The 13,547-nt window shown below is 44.1% G+C and overlaps 2 protein-coding genes across 2 annotated transcripts; both read left to right on the forward strand.

Annotated features, from left to right (window-relative positions):
• Positions 1 to 1,222: 1,222 nt before the first annotated feature.
• On the forward strand, positions 1,223 to 3,813 carry zpcx (zona pellucida protein C). Its single transcript, XM_086182442.1, has 9 exons — positions 1,223 to 1,676; positions 1,749 to 1,861; positions 1,931 to 2,004; positions 2,073 to 2,229; positions 2,301 to 2,406; positions 2,468 to 2,553; positions 2,688 to 2,773; positions 2,836 to 3,664; positions 3,734 to 3,813. The coding sequence occupies exons 1-9, from the start codon at positions 1,269 to 1,271 to the stop codon at positions 3,753 to 3,755; spliced, it is 1,881 nt and encodes a 626-aa protein (XP_086038568.1). The 5' UTR covers positions 1,223 to 1,268; the 3' UTR covers positions 3,756 to 3,813.
• Positions 3,814 to 4,270: 457 nt separating this feature from the next.
• Positions 4,271 to 13,475, forward strand: pabpc4 (poly(A) binding protein, cytoplasmic 4 (inducible form)). Its single transcript, XM_086181911.1, has 15 exons — positions 4,271 to 4,943; positions 7,893 to 8,086; positions 8,738 to 8,853; positions 9,951 to 10,090; positions 10,172 to 10,266; positions 10,346 to 10,483; positions 10,563 to 10,658; positions 10,745 to 11,014; positions 11,881 to 11,971; positions 12,077 to 12,172; positions 12,291 to 12,415; positions 12,498 to 12,588; positions 12,679 to 12,809; positions 12,920 to 13,031; positions 13,121 to 13,475. Exons 1-14 carry the CDS (start codon positions 4,748 to 4,750, stop codon positions 13,019 to 13,021), a joined length of 1,881 nt encoding a protein of 626 aa, XP_086038037.1. The 5' UTR covers positions 4,271 to 4,747; the 3' UTR covers positions 13,022 to 13,031; positions 13,121 to 13,475.
• Positions 13,476 to 13,547: the final 72 nt, after the last annotated feature.

Consider the following 13,547-nt stretch of genomic DNA (forward strand, 5'->3'; position numbering starts at 1 on the left):
GCTCAATATGTATGGTAACATACGTATATATTTTTTCTTTCGAAACAGTGCTATGTCTAAATGTGTGACTTGATCTCCACATACATAACACGATACCCAATCATGTTCATAGTATTAGATATTATATAGATATATAGATATATGTAGACATTAGAATATCTCAGTCCTGGTCAATATATACATACACATACTCCAGCTTCCTCCCACAGTCCAAAGACAGGAGAGAAAGAGGGGACGAGTTTAATCCAGACTCTAAATTGACTGTAGGTGTGAATGTGAGAGCCAATGGTTGTCTGTCTGTCTGTCTCTATGTGTTGGCCTTGTGATGGACTGGTGACCCGTCCAGGGTGAACCCCGCCTCTAGCCTGAAGGCTGCTGGGATAGGCTCCAGCCCCCACACCCCACCCTTAACAGGATAAGCGGAAGAGAATGGATGGATGGATGGATGGATGGATGGATGGAATGCAGAAAAAACACCATTTATTTAGCTACAAACTAATAGCAACATATGGCTAACAACAGCTGCAGAAAAAGCAACAGTTTATGAGCTGGCACAACATTCACTATGTGAGCTGCTCCGACTGAAAAAGTTGGCAGGCCTTGTCATTGGTACACAATCCCATTTTACCACAAACCTGCCGTGTCACCAGGTGTTTTCTGCTTTATTAAAGCACTAAAGGGGGAGGAGCTTAGCCATGTGCAATATTACCAAAAGGACACGTGTTAGCAAAGCCGATAAGATTGTCCCCCTCTGTAAATAATGATTAGATATTCTTCAGCAGTAACAAAAATGGTGGGAGTTTAGCCCTGGCAAGCCTGCTGTTACTGACTGTAACGGTCTGAATGTTCCATGATTTTATGCATTCTATTTGACAAGATTCAGTTTACATAAAAGAGAAGTTGGTGAATTAATAAAAAAACAACATAATTAATGCACATGCAAAGATTTCCTGTTTTTATAAACTACGGGATGTTAGAAAGGAGATCATATCATAGCCAATGGAGGAATATGAATCACCTTGTGATGTCAGGAGAATCTGAATCTGATAGAAAACCTAATTATCTTATTTTTGTTTTGTTTCCAATTAAATACCAAATTTTTATCAGTAATATTTTACTATACCAGCCTCTCTGCCTGTTTAAGTGCGGCGTAAATGCGTGTCATTCGCTTGATGAGCAACACCTGTGGCCCCCACTGCTGCACCTTATTAATGGCACGCGTGTGTTAGCACGCTAATCAGAGTGGTGGGTCCACTTTGAACTCTGCAATGTGGAAGCGTGAGATATTCCTGTACATCCTTATTGGATGCTTCATTTGTGTTCAGTCATTCATGGAGGATCAGGATGATCTATTTTTCCATGATCCTCCAGGATTTTTTCAAGAAATCCTACCCTTTCCTTTTGAAAGAGATCTTGCTTTCCCTCCACACGACTCTTTCTTCAGCTCCTGGCGGATCCCTGACTTTCCCAAATTTCCTGCGATGCCTCTGATGATACCCAATGTTCAGGTGTATTGTGATGACTCTCGGCTAACGCTGCTGGTTGACAAGCAGTTCCATGGTGTCACTCTGACTGGTGATGAGCTCCAGCTAGGTGATGGCTGCTTTAGCAACAAAGAGCTACCCAATCAGTTTGTCTTCTCTTATAGCTTTGGTCAGTGTGGAACTGCTCATGGGGTGAGTTTACATCATTCCTGTGTCACTTGCACCAGGTTGAATGGATTTCCTTGACGTACGCTGTCTTTGCAGATGCACAATGGCTTTGAGGTGTTCTCCAACAGTCTCTACCTAAACCTCAGAAAACCCCTCTTTAGCTGGTGGCAGCCTCCTTACACGGTACAAATCTCCTGCATGCCCAAGAGGTGAGTTTATGGAAATTCTGTCTGCGAGCAGTGACCAAAAAAGACAAACCTGAAATAAATGCCTTCCAGGTCAGAAGAGAATTTGACTGTCCCAACAGAACTTCCTGTGACTGGGAGGAGCTTCAGTCTGAAAGCCATGAACTGTGAGTACAAGTCTAGCTGCTGCGGTGAGGTGTATCTTTTGTGGACTCAAACACGTGCTGTCGTGTAGCGTTATCAACCAACATCTACAAGAGAGGCCAAGTCATCAACTTCCAGGCGTCTGCTAGAACCAGGCCTGATGAGCAGCTCTTCATCCAGTCCTGCTTTGTCTCTGCGTCTCCGGAGCCTCACACCAGACCTCGGCACGCGGTCATCATGAACAAAGGGTGAGCAGCGTCTTGAGATTCACCTCCATCTTAAGTGCAACTCCCATTAAAGCAGCGTTGCCCTCCACCAGGTGCACGGCCCCTCTCGGTTCTCCTCATGCTGTCATACAGTTCATCAATACCAGAACCACAGATGTCGTCAACTTTGCTCTGAACACTACTTATCTAATTTCAGAGGTGAGTTTACAGAGTAACTTCCCTGTGGTGTTCAGCCTCAATGACCTTTCATCTCCTACAGATGTATATCCACTGCAGTGTGGTCATCTCGAACCAGGGGTCAACTAGTGGCTCTAAATCCTGCAATTACAATGTGGTCGAGTCAAGGTATGTAGTTCGTTTTTTTTTTTTTTTTTTTTTTTTTTTTTCTGCCTTTTGACGTGGAGGGGGTTATGGGCTCTAGATGCCCATTTCAGGCACTACCTGGGTGAGGCATTGCTTTAATAACGCTTGTATTTCAGATGGGAGGAGCTGAGTGGAAATGCAGAAGTGTGCAGCTGTTGTAGCTCCAGGTGTAAAGGCCTGTCAGTCAAGCGCTTCCCTGAAGGTCAGTGCTCTGTAAATTGACTCCTGATTTCTAGCGTAACTCACTACAAAGTGTCATTTCAGATGCCAAGTCCATCGTTAGCGCCGGCCCCTTCATCATTGTGGACAAAGGCGTTGTGGGTCCCGCACCCTCGGAGCCCTCCAGCGATCTGTTCACCCTCTCCATGCAGTCTGACGCTGCAGCGCCTGAAGATGTGATTGTTTCTGGAGCTTCTCTCTACGGCAAGACTCGTAAACTTCAGTGGTTGTCGCCCCCTCAGGGTGTCGTGATGGTGAGTCAGAACCCAGTTACCAGACTGACACTCTGGCTACCTGGACAGGAGGAGGACACTGGACATGGTGAAGATGTTGCTTCACACTTGTCAGCTGACTTGGAGCCAAGCAAAATTGTATCCAATTACCTCCCAACCTCAGATCAGGAGTCTGAGCAAAGCACGCTAAACGAGATCAGACATCCAAGCGCACCTGAACCTGGATATGAAGCTCCCCTGTGGGACCTGAAATTCATCAAACTGGTTAATCGCTGGCCGATTCCCTCGCTGCTGGACAAAGTTGCAGCAGAGCAACCATTAAGTGGCTGTTTCAGAGGTTCTGAGATGCCTGGAGCAGAAGTTGACAGCTTGCTGCCAGTTGAGCTGGACAATGATCTGGACCAAATGAATGACGAGGCAGACACTGTTTTGGACAAAGTGGACGCAAACGATGCCCAACCAGTTATCCGCTCCAAACTCCAGTTTTCCAAGAGTGTAGATGGGTCGAAGTCTCTTAGTTATGAGGAGGAAATGGTGAAGCAGGATGGGGGGAAAGTCAGAAGGTCTGGAGAGGGTGGTACTCAAGGAGGAAAGGAGGCCGGACGGAGGGGCCTGCTTTCAGCTTTCCTGAATTTCTTAAGGTAAACTTGCCACTTTTTTTTTTTTTTGGAATGTTTACGCATGACTGGCTAAACTTCTTGTCATTACAGGAAGCTGGACCAAGCTGAATAAACTTCATGGATGCATTAAAATACACAGAATGAATAAACATGAGCAATAATGAACATGATTCCTTTGCATCTTGACTTTTATTAACCCGACGCTGCTGGCGGTCTACCTGCTGGCGGTTGCATGTTCAAACATGGCCCTCCTGATAAAATGGCGCACTTAAACCCAGGTCTTCATGGTTTTAAGTGGGAAGATTAACAAAAGGAGTGAAAACACACTTAAAATTCTTTATTCAAAATTAATCTGCAGTGAATTTTCTATGGGGGAGGGAGTCAAAAATTAGCATTTCATAAGTGGTGGTAAAGGAAGTGGCTTTTGCTAAATCATGCCTCCATCTTCACACTGTAACTGAGGAAAATGAAACAGTCCCGCTTGAAAATGTCCTGTCCTCCAGGTTAAACTCATGCGTGAGTCTCCTGCTCTGGATGGTTCTCCTCGTCTCCCATCCAGATGTCGCTGTGGGGAGCTGGGCTGTGTAGTTGGGACACCAGTGTGCGCTCTCCCTTTTACACCGCATGCTCAGTGTGCTTTTTTTTCTTTTTTTTTTTTTCCTCTCCTAAGTTTGACCCTGGCCACTATTTCCTCCTCACCGCACTGTCTATAAAGTGCCCATGCTTTCCTCATGCAGTCTCTTTCCCCGGCCACAAAACCACCGTGAGTGTCCAACTCACTGTTCTTGAAAAACTTATATAAAAATACATAAAAAATATAAAATAAGAAAACATCAACAAAAACAATCTTATAATTAAAGAAATACGTTTTTAAAAAAATAGCAAAATCTAAAAAAAAAAAAGAAAAAAAGAGGCCTCGGGTCTTCAAAGGAAGAAATACTTTTTTTTGAGGAAACTAAATCGGCTTCATTTGGAGAGGCTTGACGTGCAGCTCGGACCCTCACCACTCTCCATATCGACACTTTTTTCTGGCTTTTATTTTAATTTTAATTTTTTTTTTTTTGAGGGAAGTTTTTCTTTCATTCCTATTGTGAAGTCCGAGATATGAACACTGCAGCGACGGGGAGTTATCCGATGGCTTCTCTCTACGTTGGCGACCTGCACCCCGACATCACCGAGGCTATGCTGTATGAGAAATTCAGCCCAGCCGGACCCGTGCTCTCCATTCGGGTATGCCGAGACATGATCACCCGGCGATCTCTCGGATACGCTTACGTGAACTTCTCCCAGCCTGCTGATGGTAAGATTTGACACATGTATGCAGTTATAGTGCGTGTTATAACCTCCTGGTATTGCATGCGGCTTTAAGAGGCGCACGCACACTCAAACGCACACACACGCACATACACGCATCCTCCAGATATTGACATTGTCACACATGGTTTCAATGTCAGCGCTGAAACACTGCTAACACTGACGCTGCATTGTCTTTGTCTATCAATAGATGTTGCGGCTCACATCATCTCAGGGAAGTCTTTACACCGGCTGGAGCAGCCGTTTGACCCACATAAGCGTTCATGGCCCACTTCTTCTCCAGCTCATATAATTCAGTCCTAAAACACTCACCACATGTCGGGTTTAATTTCGCACCACTCTGGTTTATGTCCCTCAATTACGGCCATGCTTTTAGCAACAGCATGTGCAATATTTGGTTTTATTCAACCCAAAATAACACACTGGGCTCTTATTTGAAGAGCCCTTGAGCATTTTCCCCATTCGCCTCAGCTGTTATATCCATTAAAAGCTAGAACAGGAAGAAGCATCTCAGCATGACCGGTGTTTAAAAATGTATATTTGGAGTAGTATTACAGATTTTATTCTATTTGTTTTTAATTCCATTTAATTCCATTTTTATTTTATTTTTTATTTTATTTTAAGATGAGTCATAGTTGGTTCATCGTGGCCATGGCAGAGTCTTGGTGCTTGTCACTGTTGTAAGACGTGATGCAAATATTCATTATTCAAAAATGTAAATACAGATGTAGAAGGTCTTGTCCAGACTGCAGCCCAAATCAACTCTTTCTGACATATCCAGATTGTATCCAGACTGAACCAGACAGTGTGTACAGCCAAAAAAAAACAAACAAAAAAAACAACAAAAAAACCAACCCACATGAAATCTGACTTTTTCAAATCTGACACAAATCACATGAGGAGTTGGTTTGAATTCTGATATGAATATGAGTTCTACAAATGCGTGTAAGTCTAAACACTCAAATCATGTTTCAGTAGTCTTTTGACTCACTCTTAACCTGTTTCGCTGTGAATTTGGCAGCCTTATAATGTCATCGTTTGCAAATAACAGTGTGGACAGAAAATGATGTGGTTTCATCTGATTTTAATAATAAATCAGTTTCGCCAGCACCCTCCCTCAGACTGTACGCAAAACTGATTTCCATGGAGAAATTGGTAACAAATGACTCCAAAGACTCTCAAATCCTTTTTGAGCATCCAGACGAAGCCGCGTTTGCTGAAATCTGATCTGAATCAGATTCCAAACCATATTCAAATGTGGTTTGAGTGTGTAAAAACCAGATTTCATGTGTTTTTTCAACTGCCCAGACAGTCTGGATACAGCAGAAATCTGATTTAAGCTGGCTGAACAAAGCCTAGATGTGTTTTTCCCCGACAGTTAATGGTACCGAAGCACTGAGCAGCTGTGGCAGGTGTTGTGTGGTCGTCTCTGGTCATTCTGTTTACATAGTGTTTCACCTCCTGCATTAATGTTAAACACCTGCTACAACTTATCTGAGTTTTGAGTCGGGTACCAAGCCCAGCGTAAGGAAAGGTTACAACTGGCTTGCCTCCAGAAGTGACGTATCATTTGCTTGAGTAACCGTAAGACGAGCCACAACTGAGAAGACACCATTTGTTGTTGGAGATGTAGATATGGGGGATGGGAGCCGGTATTTAAATGGAGCCCTAGCACGTGCCTGCAGTGAGGCAGCATGCTGCTTTTACAGCTTTTGAAAAATGATTATTTAACGTGTTCAGGGGATTTCATGGAAAGCAGAGCTGCACTGGAGGCCATGTGTGCTCAGGTCCAGATGTATGTGTAAACACTCATCCGAGCATTCTTGTTGAATGTGTCTCTCCCCATCAATGGTAGAGAATTCTCCACTCACACTCCATGCCAGCACATACCTCTCAGGACCCCTCTCTAAATATAGAACATCTTTCTGAGTAGCCCAAAATGTGCCTGTGCTATAATAACTTAATAGAATTGACGAGAGACAAAGAGGAGACACTTCACATTTTATTCTACTGACTGTTCCACAGCAGCGTGCGCTATTCCAAATCATACCAGCTAACACGTGAGGAATTGCTGTGTATTTCATCTGTGATTTTACCTTTTTTTTAAAGCCAAGATTCCCTCTGTGAAACCTCTAGAAGTCCACGTTTGACAACCATCACACACCTCCTCTGAGCACACGGGTTGCGAAGTACAATTGCAAGCCAAACTGCTGATGCCAGCAGACGCAAGGCAGCTCTATTTTGTTTACCAGACACTTTTAGCTGGACAGCCTGGCCTGTGTGTTCTACTGTGAAGAGACTGAACAAAAGCATGTTTGGCCCGTGTACCCACATGGATATAAGAGCATAACCTATATGAGAGTTTGAAGCTTCAGACGGAGTATAAATTTAACCTTGCTAACCTTAAAGGCTAAAGAATGATTTGAAAAAGGAAAAAAAGAACAAACAAAAAAAAAAAACCCTGCAAACACGTGACTTCCCCACGCTACAGTCTGAGCCTGTTTGTGTTATCTGAGGGCCCACTGTGCTGCTACTGCAGGGTGATGGGGCCCTACAGCATGTGGTGAGTCAGAGAGGTGGGACATGTGTTCCCAGCTGTCCCAGCTGCTCCCGAGACAGCGCGGCAACCACATGGTCTCCTGCAGTATCTTAACCATGTTGCGTGCTGATGGTCTCCTTATTGTGAGCACACTGCTTCTGAGCGTAGATTGTTTTAATAGCTTATTGTTATTCACTTTAAGGCAGTGATGTATGGACGGTTGCATTATAATGAAAGCACTTTGTCATAGTAGAAATGATTAGATACGGTTTGAAAAATGCCAAAGAACAGCATTTGTGCTCCATGCTGATATACAATCAGCATATTGATGTCTTCAAACTGCATGTAAACAACCAGCTGTGACCCCCCCCTCTGCCCCTCCTCTACCCTCAACAGCCGAGAGAGCCCTGGACACTATGAACTTTGACGTGGTGAAAGGGAAGCCAATCAGAATCATGTGGTCCCAAAGAGACCCCTCCCTCAGGAAGTCCGGAGTGGGCAACGTGTTCATCAAGAACCTCGACAAGTCCATTGACAATAAAGCCCTGTACGACACCTTCTCAGCCTTTGGCAACATCCTCTCCTGCAAGGTAGAGTCGTCATAAATGAAGTGAACAGCAATATTGCTGAAGTAGTGGATTGGATTTATTAACAACACGCCTATATTCATAAGTGGCTTTTGAGCGAAATGAAAAATGCAAATATTATACCACTGAGAAATTGCTTTTTTTGACATTTGTCGTCACTGTCATACTTACCATATAGACGAAACAAATAAAATGTAAATCAGTGTTAAGGGAGCTTTAGAGTTTCTGGTTGTAAGGAATTGTTCCCTTTGATTGGGGCTAGGCTACTTTTAGCTTTTCCCTCTTGTTTTGATCCTTTGTGCTAAGCTAAGCTAACCTAAGCTAAACTGACCTAGCCAGCTGCTACTAACAGACCAGGCATAGTTTGATTCCATACCTTTACCAATATATTAAATTTGATACTGGCTTCTGTGTCATTTGCTTTTCCATACCAATCAAAATCCATTATTATTTAAAGAAAGGGAAAAGTACACATTATGTTGTACATATTTTTCTTCCTTCAAAACAACTCAAAATAATTTCATAACATTGGTTTGGACCATTCATGTAACATCTGGCATTAAACAAACTGAGAACCCTATTTGCCGAGTTGTAAAGCTAAGCAGAGCATGATATCTTTCTTTATGCATGTTTACATGATTTCTTGTGCTGCAGGTGGTGTGTGATGAGAACGGCTCCAAGGGATACGCTTTCGTCCACTTTGAGACCCAGGATGCTGCAGATCGCGCCATTGAGAAGATGAACGGCATGCTTCTGAATGACCGCAAGGTGTGAGTGTCTGACCATAAAGGTGTGGGGGGAGAGGGGGGCACTTTTAAATTAATCAGTCACACTCGTGTTAGCAGAGGGCTAATCCAAACTCGCCAGCCCGGCCAGCCTAAGTCTGTGGTGCACACAGAGAGTGGGCTGCACGCATCCTCCTGCCTGCACCGTCACTTTACTACGTACAAAACCTTCATGTGCCGTGAAATGTAGAGAGATTTACCTGGCGCTGATGAGCCTAGTGAGAACTATTAGAACCTGTTTAGTGAATGTAAGGAGCATTCATAGAGGAGCTGTGCTAAAGCTTTGAAATCATTATCATGACACCCGCAGGTGCAGTACTTACACAGCTCATGGTGATGATGGAAAATGTTTGATTTATTTTGTGTCTGATTTGCAAACATGACTTTTCTTTTGTTGCCCTTGAGTTCAGTGAACTGACCTCTTGTGTGTGTGTGTGTGTGTGTGTGTGTTTTTTTCCCGGTTGGTGAATGAAAAATATGACTAATAAGCTAATCTCTGACTTTCACCAGTATGAAGATAACCTCTAAACCTATAAACTCTTCCTACCAGACGCATTTTCTGTTGCCTCATTTGTCCACTCGCTGGTCACCCGTCTCCGAGTCTGTTTGTGTGTGTGTGTATGACCACGCTTGTGTGTTTTAGTGATGGATCGAATGCAGGAATGCAATACTGGATGGCAGAAGGGGAGAGGTCATCATAGCAAGGTATATAAGATCATTCGGTCCTCCTCAGCTTTCCTTTGCACTGTCCATCCCTCTCCATCCACCTCATCAAGTTTCGGACCAAGACGTTATCACTGTGTTGTGTAGCATGCCAGCATATCTGCCTGCCTCTGGTGATATTAACAGCAGTCGAATGTTGTTTTTGTCATTGTTTGCCCCAGCAGTGGTGGTGATGAAATGTAGCTGTGACTTTGTTTTGTGAATGTGGTCCCGGTTTTTGTAAAGACTCTCTGGTGGTCTGGTCAGGTCTTCCTCTGTCAATGCAGAACTTCTGTTCGGGAAAAAGAAATCAAACAGGTTTGTTTTCCCAAGGGCTGTTTTTACAAGAGTGTGTATTGCTGCTCTTTCTCCATCTCCAGGTTTGTTGGTCGCTTCAAATCTCGTAAGGAACGGGAGGCGGAGCTTGGTGCCAAAGCCAAGGAGTTCACAAATGTATACATCAAGAATTTCGGCGATGATATGGATGACGATCGGCTGAAGGAGCTTTTTGACAAATATGGTAAACAGCTTAGGTTTATGTGAGTTACTCCTTAATCTCATCTAGTTGTTCATGCTTTTGCTTGACCTTTAACCTTTAAAGGCAAAACACTGAGTGTGAAGGTGATGACAGATCCCACTGGCAAATCCAGAGGCTTTGGATTCGTTAGTTATGAGAAACATGAGGACGCCAACAAGGTACTTTTTTTCTCAGGGAAATGTGTCAAGTGTGTCGAGTGTGTGGCGGTCCCTCTGGTAATAATGGTGTGATCCTCAGGCTGTAGAGGACATGAACGGCACAGAACTCAACGGGAAGACCGTGTTTGTGGGACGAGCTCAGAAGAAAATGGAGCGTCAAGCAGAGCTGAAGCGGAAGTTTGAGCTGCTGAAACAGGAGAGGATCAGCCGTTATCAGGTCTGCAGAAACGGAGAATGGCTTAAACGAGTTTGGGTGTCTGTGAGCCGCAAAGTGTCACGTTTGTCTTTGATTTTAGGGTGTTAATCTTTACATCAAGAATCTGGATGACACCATTGATGATGAAAAGCTGCGGAAGGAGTTCTCGCCATTCGGGTCCATCACAAGCGCCAAGGTGAGATGCTACAATGCTTTATCACAGGAAGAGACATCAGAGACAGAGAGTTGGATGGCTGAAGTTACAGGCTGTGTGTACTCTAGGTGATGCTGGAGGAGGGTCGCTCCAAAGGCTTCGGCTTTGTCTGCTTCTCTTCCCCCGAGGAGGCCACCAAGGCCGTGACAGAGATGAACGGTCGCATCGTTGGCTCTAAACCTCTCTATGTGGCTCTCGCTCAGCGCAAAGAGGAACGCAAAGCCCACCTCACCAACCAATACATGCAGCGTATTGCTGGCATGAGGGCCATGCCTGCTAACGCCATCATTAACCAGTTCCAGCCCACCAGCGGCTACTTCATGCCAGCTGTGCCACAGGTACAACAATTGCAGAAAGTTAATGTTTGAGTGGTGATATTTATATAAGAAATAAGTCAGGACCACATGAAACTTGGAAATAAAAGCTAAACTCTTAGCAATGCACCTCATATTTATAGTGTGTATTAGCACCTTTCAGCTAATTGCTTTTGTTTTCTTGTGGAAGGCAACATTGGGTTCATCCTCATCAGCGTTGTCCCAGACACAGCAGGCAGTTCTTAACTCACTTTTCTCTCAGTGAAGTGACTCTGCACCACCTCCCCTTGGTGCTCAAAGTGGCTGAGCCAGTTCGCACTGGAATCCAGAACCGGCACTTCTACATTTTATTCTTTGGCACACCGTGACTTCTGTTTGCAAGGCTCTCACAAGCTGCCTTTTCTCTATAAACCGCATTACTCAGAGGTGCTGATCATCAGGAGCATCGGGGTTTCATCTTTAGTGACACTGTTTAAAATCCGGTTAGCTACTGTAGCTAATCAACATGCTCCTCGCTGCTAGGAGGATCGCTAATGTTAGCATGCTGCTTTCGGTTTGAATTTAGTTCTGGGGGAAGCTCTGCTGTGTGTTTACCCGATTCACCAGGTCTGTTTGGAGCAAGAACAACGTTATGAACAATATATTGTATACACTGCAATCCATTAAATTCTATTGGCATAGCAACACGGCCTGGTCCAATATCACAGATCTACTCAACATACGAGATTGTGAATTGATACTCAGCAAACTGTCGCCCCTTTAAGTAAATGCTCTTACGCTGAACATCACAAATATCTAATGTTATATTTATTCGCTCTTTACTGCATGAAAACAACACTTTGGTTGGCTGTAATGATTTAAATGAGTTGTTAATTTCTCGTGTCCACCAGGCTCAGAATAGAACGACATACTATGCACCCAATCAGCTGGCCCAGATGCGACCCAACCCCAGGTGGCAACAACAAGGTGGTAGAGGTCAAGGTGAGAGCATGTAGCCCTGCAGAAGAGTTTGAATTTAACACGACAGCTTTAACATGTTCAGTATAATTTAATAGGATCCAATTATTTCATCTTTCTCTTTGACAGGTGGTTTCCAAGGGATACCCAGCTCGCTGCGTCAGCCAGGCCCACGCGCCAACCTGAGACACATGTCTCCTAGTAGTGGCACTCAGGGCCCACGAGGTGTGTTCACCACTCTTGTGGTGTTTGGTTCATAACATAAAAAGACTTCTCCTTTACAACTGAGTGCCCGAGTGCTTTGAAGATTAAACTATAACTCCTTCCTGTTGGCGAACTGCAGGTCAAACCATGGCTCCTCGTCCCTCGATGGGAGTACCAGGCCCCCGGGCCATGCCGCCTTACAAATATGCCACTGGTGTTCGTAACCCTAATCCTCAAGTGGTGCAACCTATCGCCTTACAGCAGGTACCATCGCATTCAATCTTAACATTTTGTGCCACAGTTGTGTCTGGTTCCGATCTATAAATCCTGTTCCCGTGTCTTTCAGGCTCAGCCAGCTGTGCATGTTCAGGGCCAGGAGCCTCTGACGGCCTCCATGCTGGCTGCTGCACCCCCTCAGGAGCAGAAACAGATGCTAGGTATCTAAAAGGAATTCATTTTAATGTTTTTTTTTTTCAGTTTTCCTTGGGTTGATTATTTTCCTTCATGCCATTTTATTTCCAAAATAGGGGAGCGTCTGTTCCCGCTGATCCAGGCCATGCACGCCAACCTGGCAGGCAAGATCACTGGCATGCTGCTGGAGATCGACAACTCTGAGCTGCTGCACATGCTGGAGTCTCACGAATCTCTGCGCTCTAAAGTACAGCACTTCCTCAGTTTTTGCCATATTGCAACTCTAAACAAGACATTATCTATAGGTTACACTGCACTGTTGTGTCAGCATACATGCTTGTTGTGTGGTTTGTGCAGGTGGAAGAAGCCGTCGCAGTGCTGCAGGCCCACCAGGCAAAGAAAGACGCCACCCAGAAAGTGGGCACATTGGCTACTTCTGGTGCTGCTGCTACATCCTGAAGCGGCACGGGTAGGGTAATAAATCATCACTGGATTTAAGGCTTTGGACATGGTACAAATGAGTGTGATTACTAACATGAAGTCACTGTGTTATTTTAGGTGAGATACACGAGCAGAGACGGGGAGAGGCACTCAGTCATCAAACAACAGTCCTCTGAACAATCATGCAAAAACCAAGAAAAAAAAAAGAAAATGTAATTTTAAAATATACTTGAAGATTTTGGGAAAAAAAATTACAGTTCATAATTTTCTAGTTCTGTAATACTTTTAAACTGCAAACCAAAAGCAATGGAAATGAATCTCGAATGAAGACGTGGCGAAGGAGAGAAAGCGTTTTCTAATAGGAAATGAGCTTTGTCCTTTTTCTTTGCTTGAAAGTTTTATGTTTGATTTGACATGATGGACTCCTGCATCTGTCATGGGTGTGTGGTGTTCCCAATAAAGGGATGATATATCAAGCTTACAACTCTGGTGTTATTTTAATGTTACAGTACCTGTTTCTTTTGATTCAAGTGTATTGTTGGTT

This window comes from Aulostomus chinensis, chromosome 17, assembly GCF_037954235.1.
Source record: "Aulostomus chinensis isolate RoL2024-O1b breed Wild chromosome 17, RoL_Achi_v1.0, whole genome shotgun sequence".
Taxonomy (NCBI): Eukaryota; Metazoa; Chordata; class Actinopteri; order Syngnathiformes; family Aulostomidae; genus Aulostomus; species Aulostomus chinensis.

Bases quoted from the DNA above. Each gene is read 5' to 3' on its own strand.
- pabpc4 (XM_086181911.1), top strand. From the start codon at position 4,748: ATGAACACTGCAGCGACGGGGAGTTATCCGATGGCTTCTCTCTACGTT. The intron at 11,972-12,076 runs GTGAGAGCATGT...TCTCTTTGACAG, and splicing joins ACAAGGTGGTAGAGGTCAAG to GTGGTTTCCAAGGGATACCC. The intron at 12,416-12,497 runs GTACCATCGCAT...CGTGTCTTTCAG, and splicing joins AACCTATCGCCTTACAGCAG to GCTCAGCCAGCTGTGCATGT.
- zpcx (XM_086182442.1), top strand. From the start codon at position 1,269: ATGTGGAAGCGTGAGATATTCCTGTACATCCTTATTGGATGCTTCATT. The intron at 2,554-2,687 runs GTATGTAGTTCG...CTTGTATTTCAG, and splicing joins TACAATGTGGTCGAGTCAAG to ATGGGAGGAGCTGAGTGGAA. The intron at 2,774-2,835 runs GTCAGTGCTCTG...GTGTCATTTCAG, and splicing joins AGTCAAGCGCTTCCCTGAAG to ATGCCAAGTCCATCGTTAGC.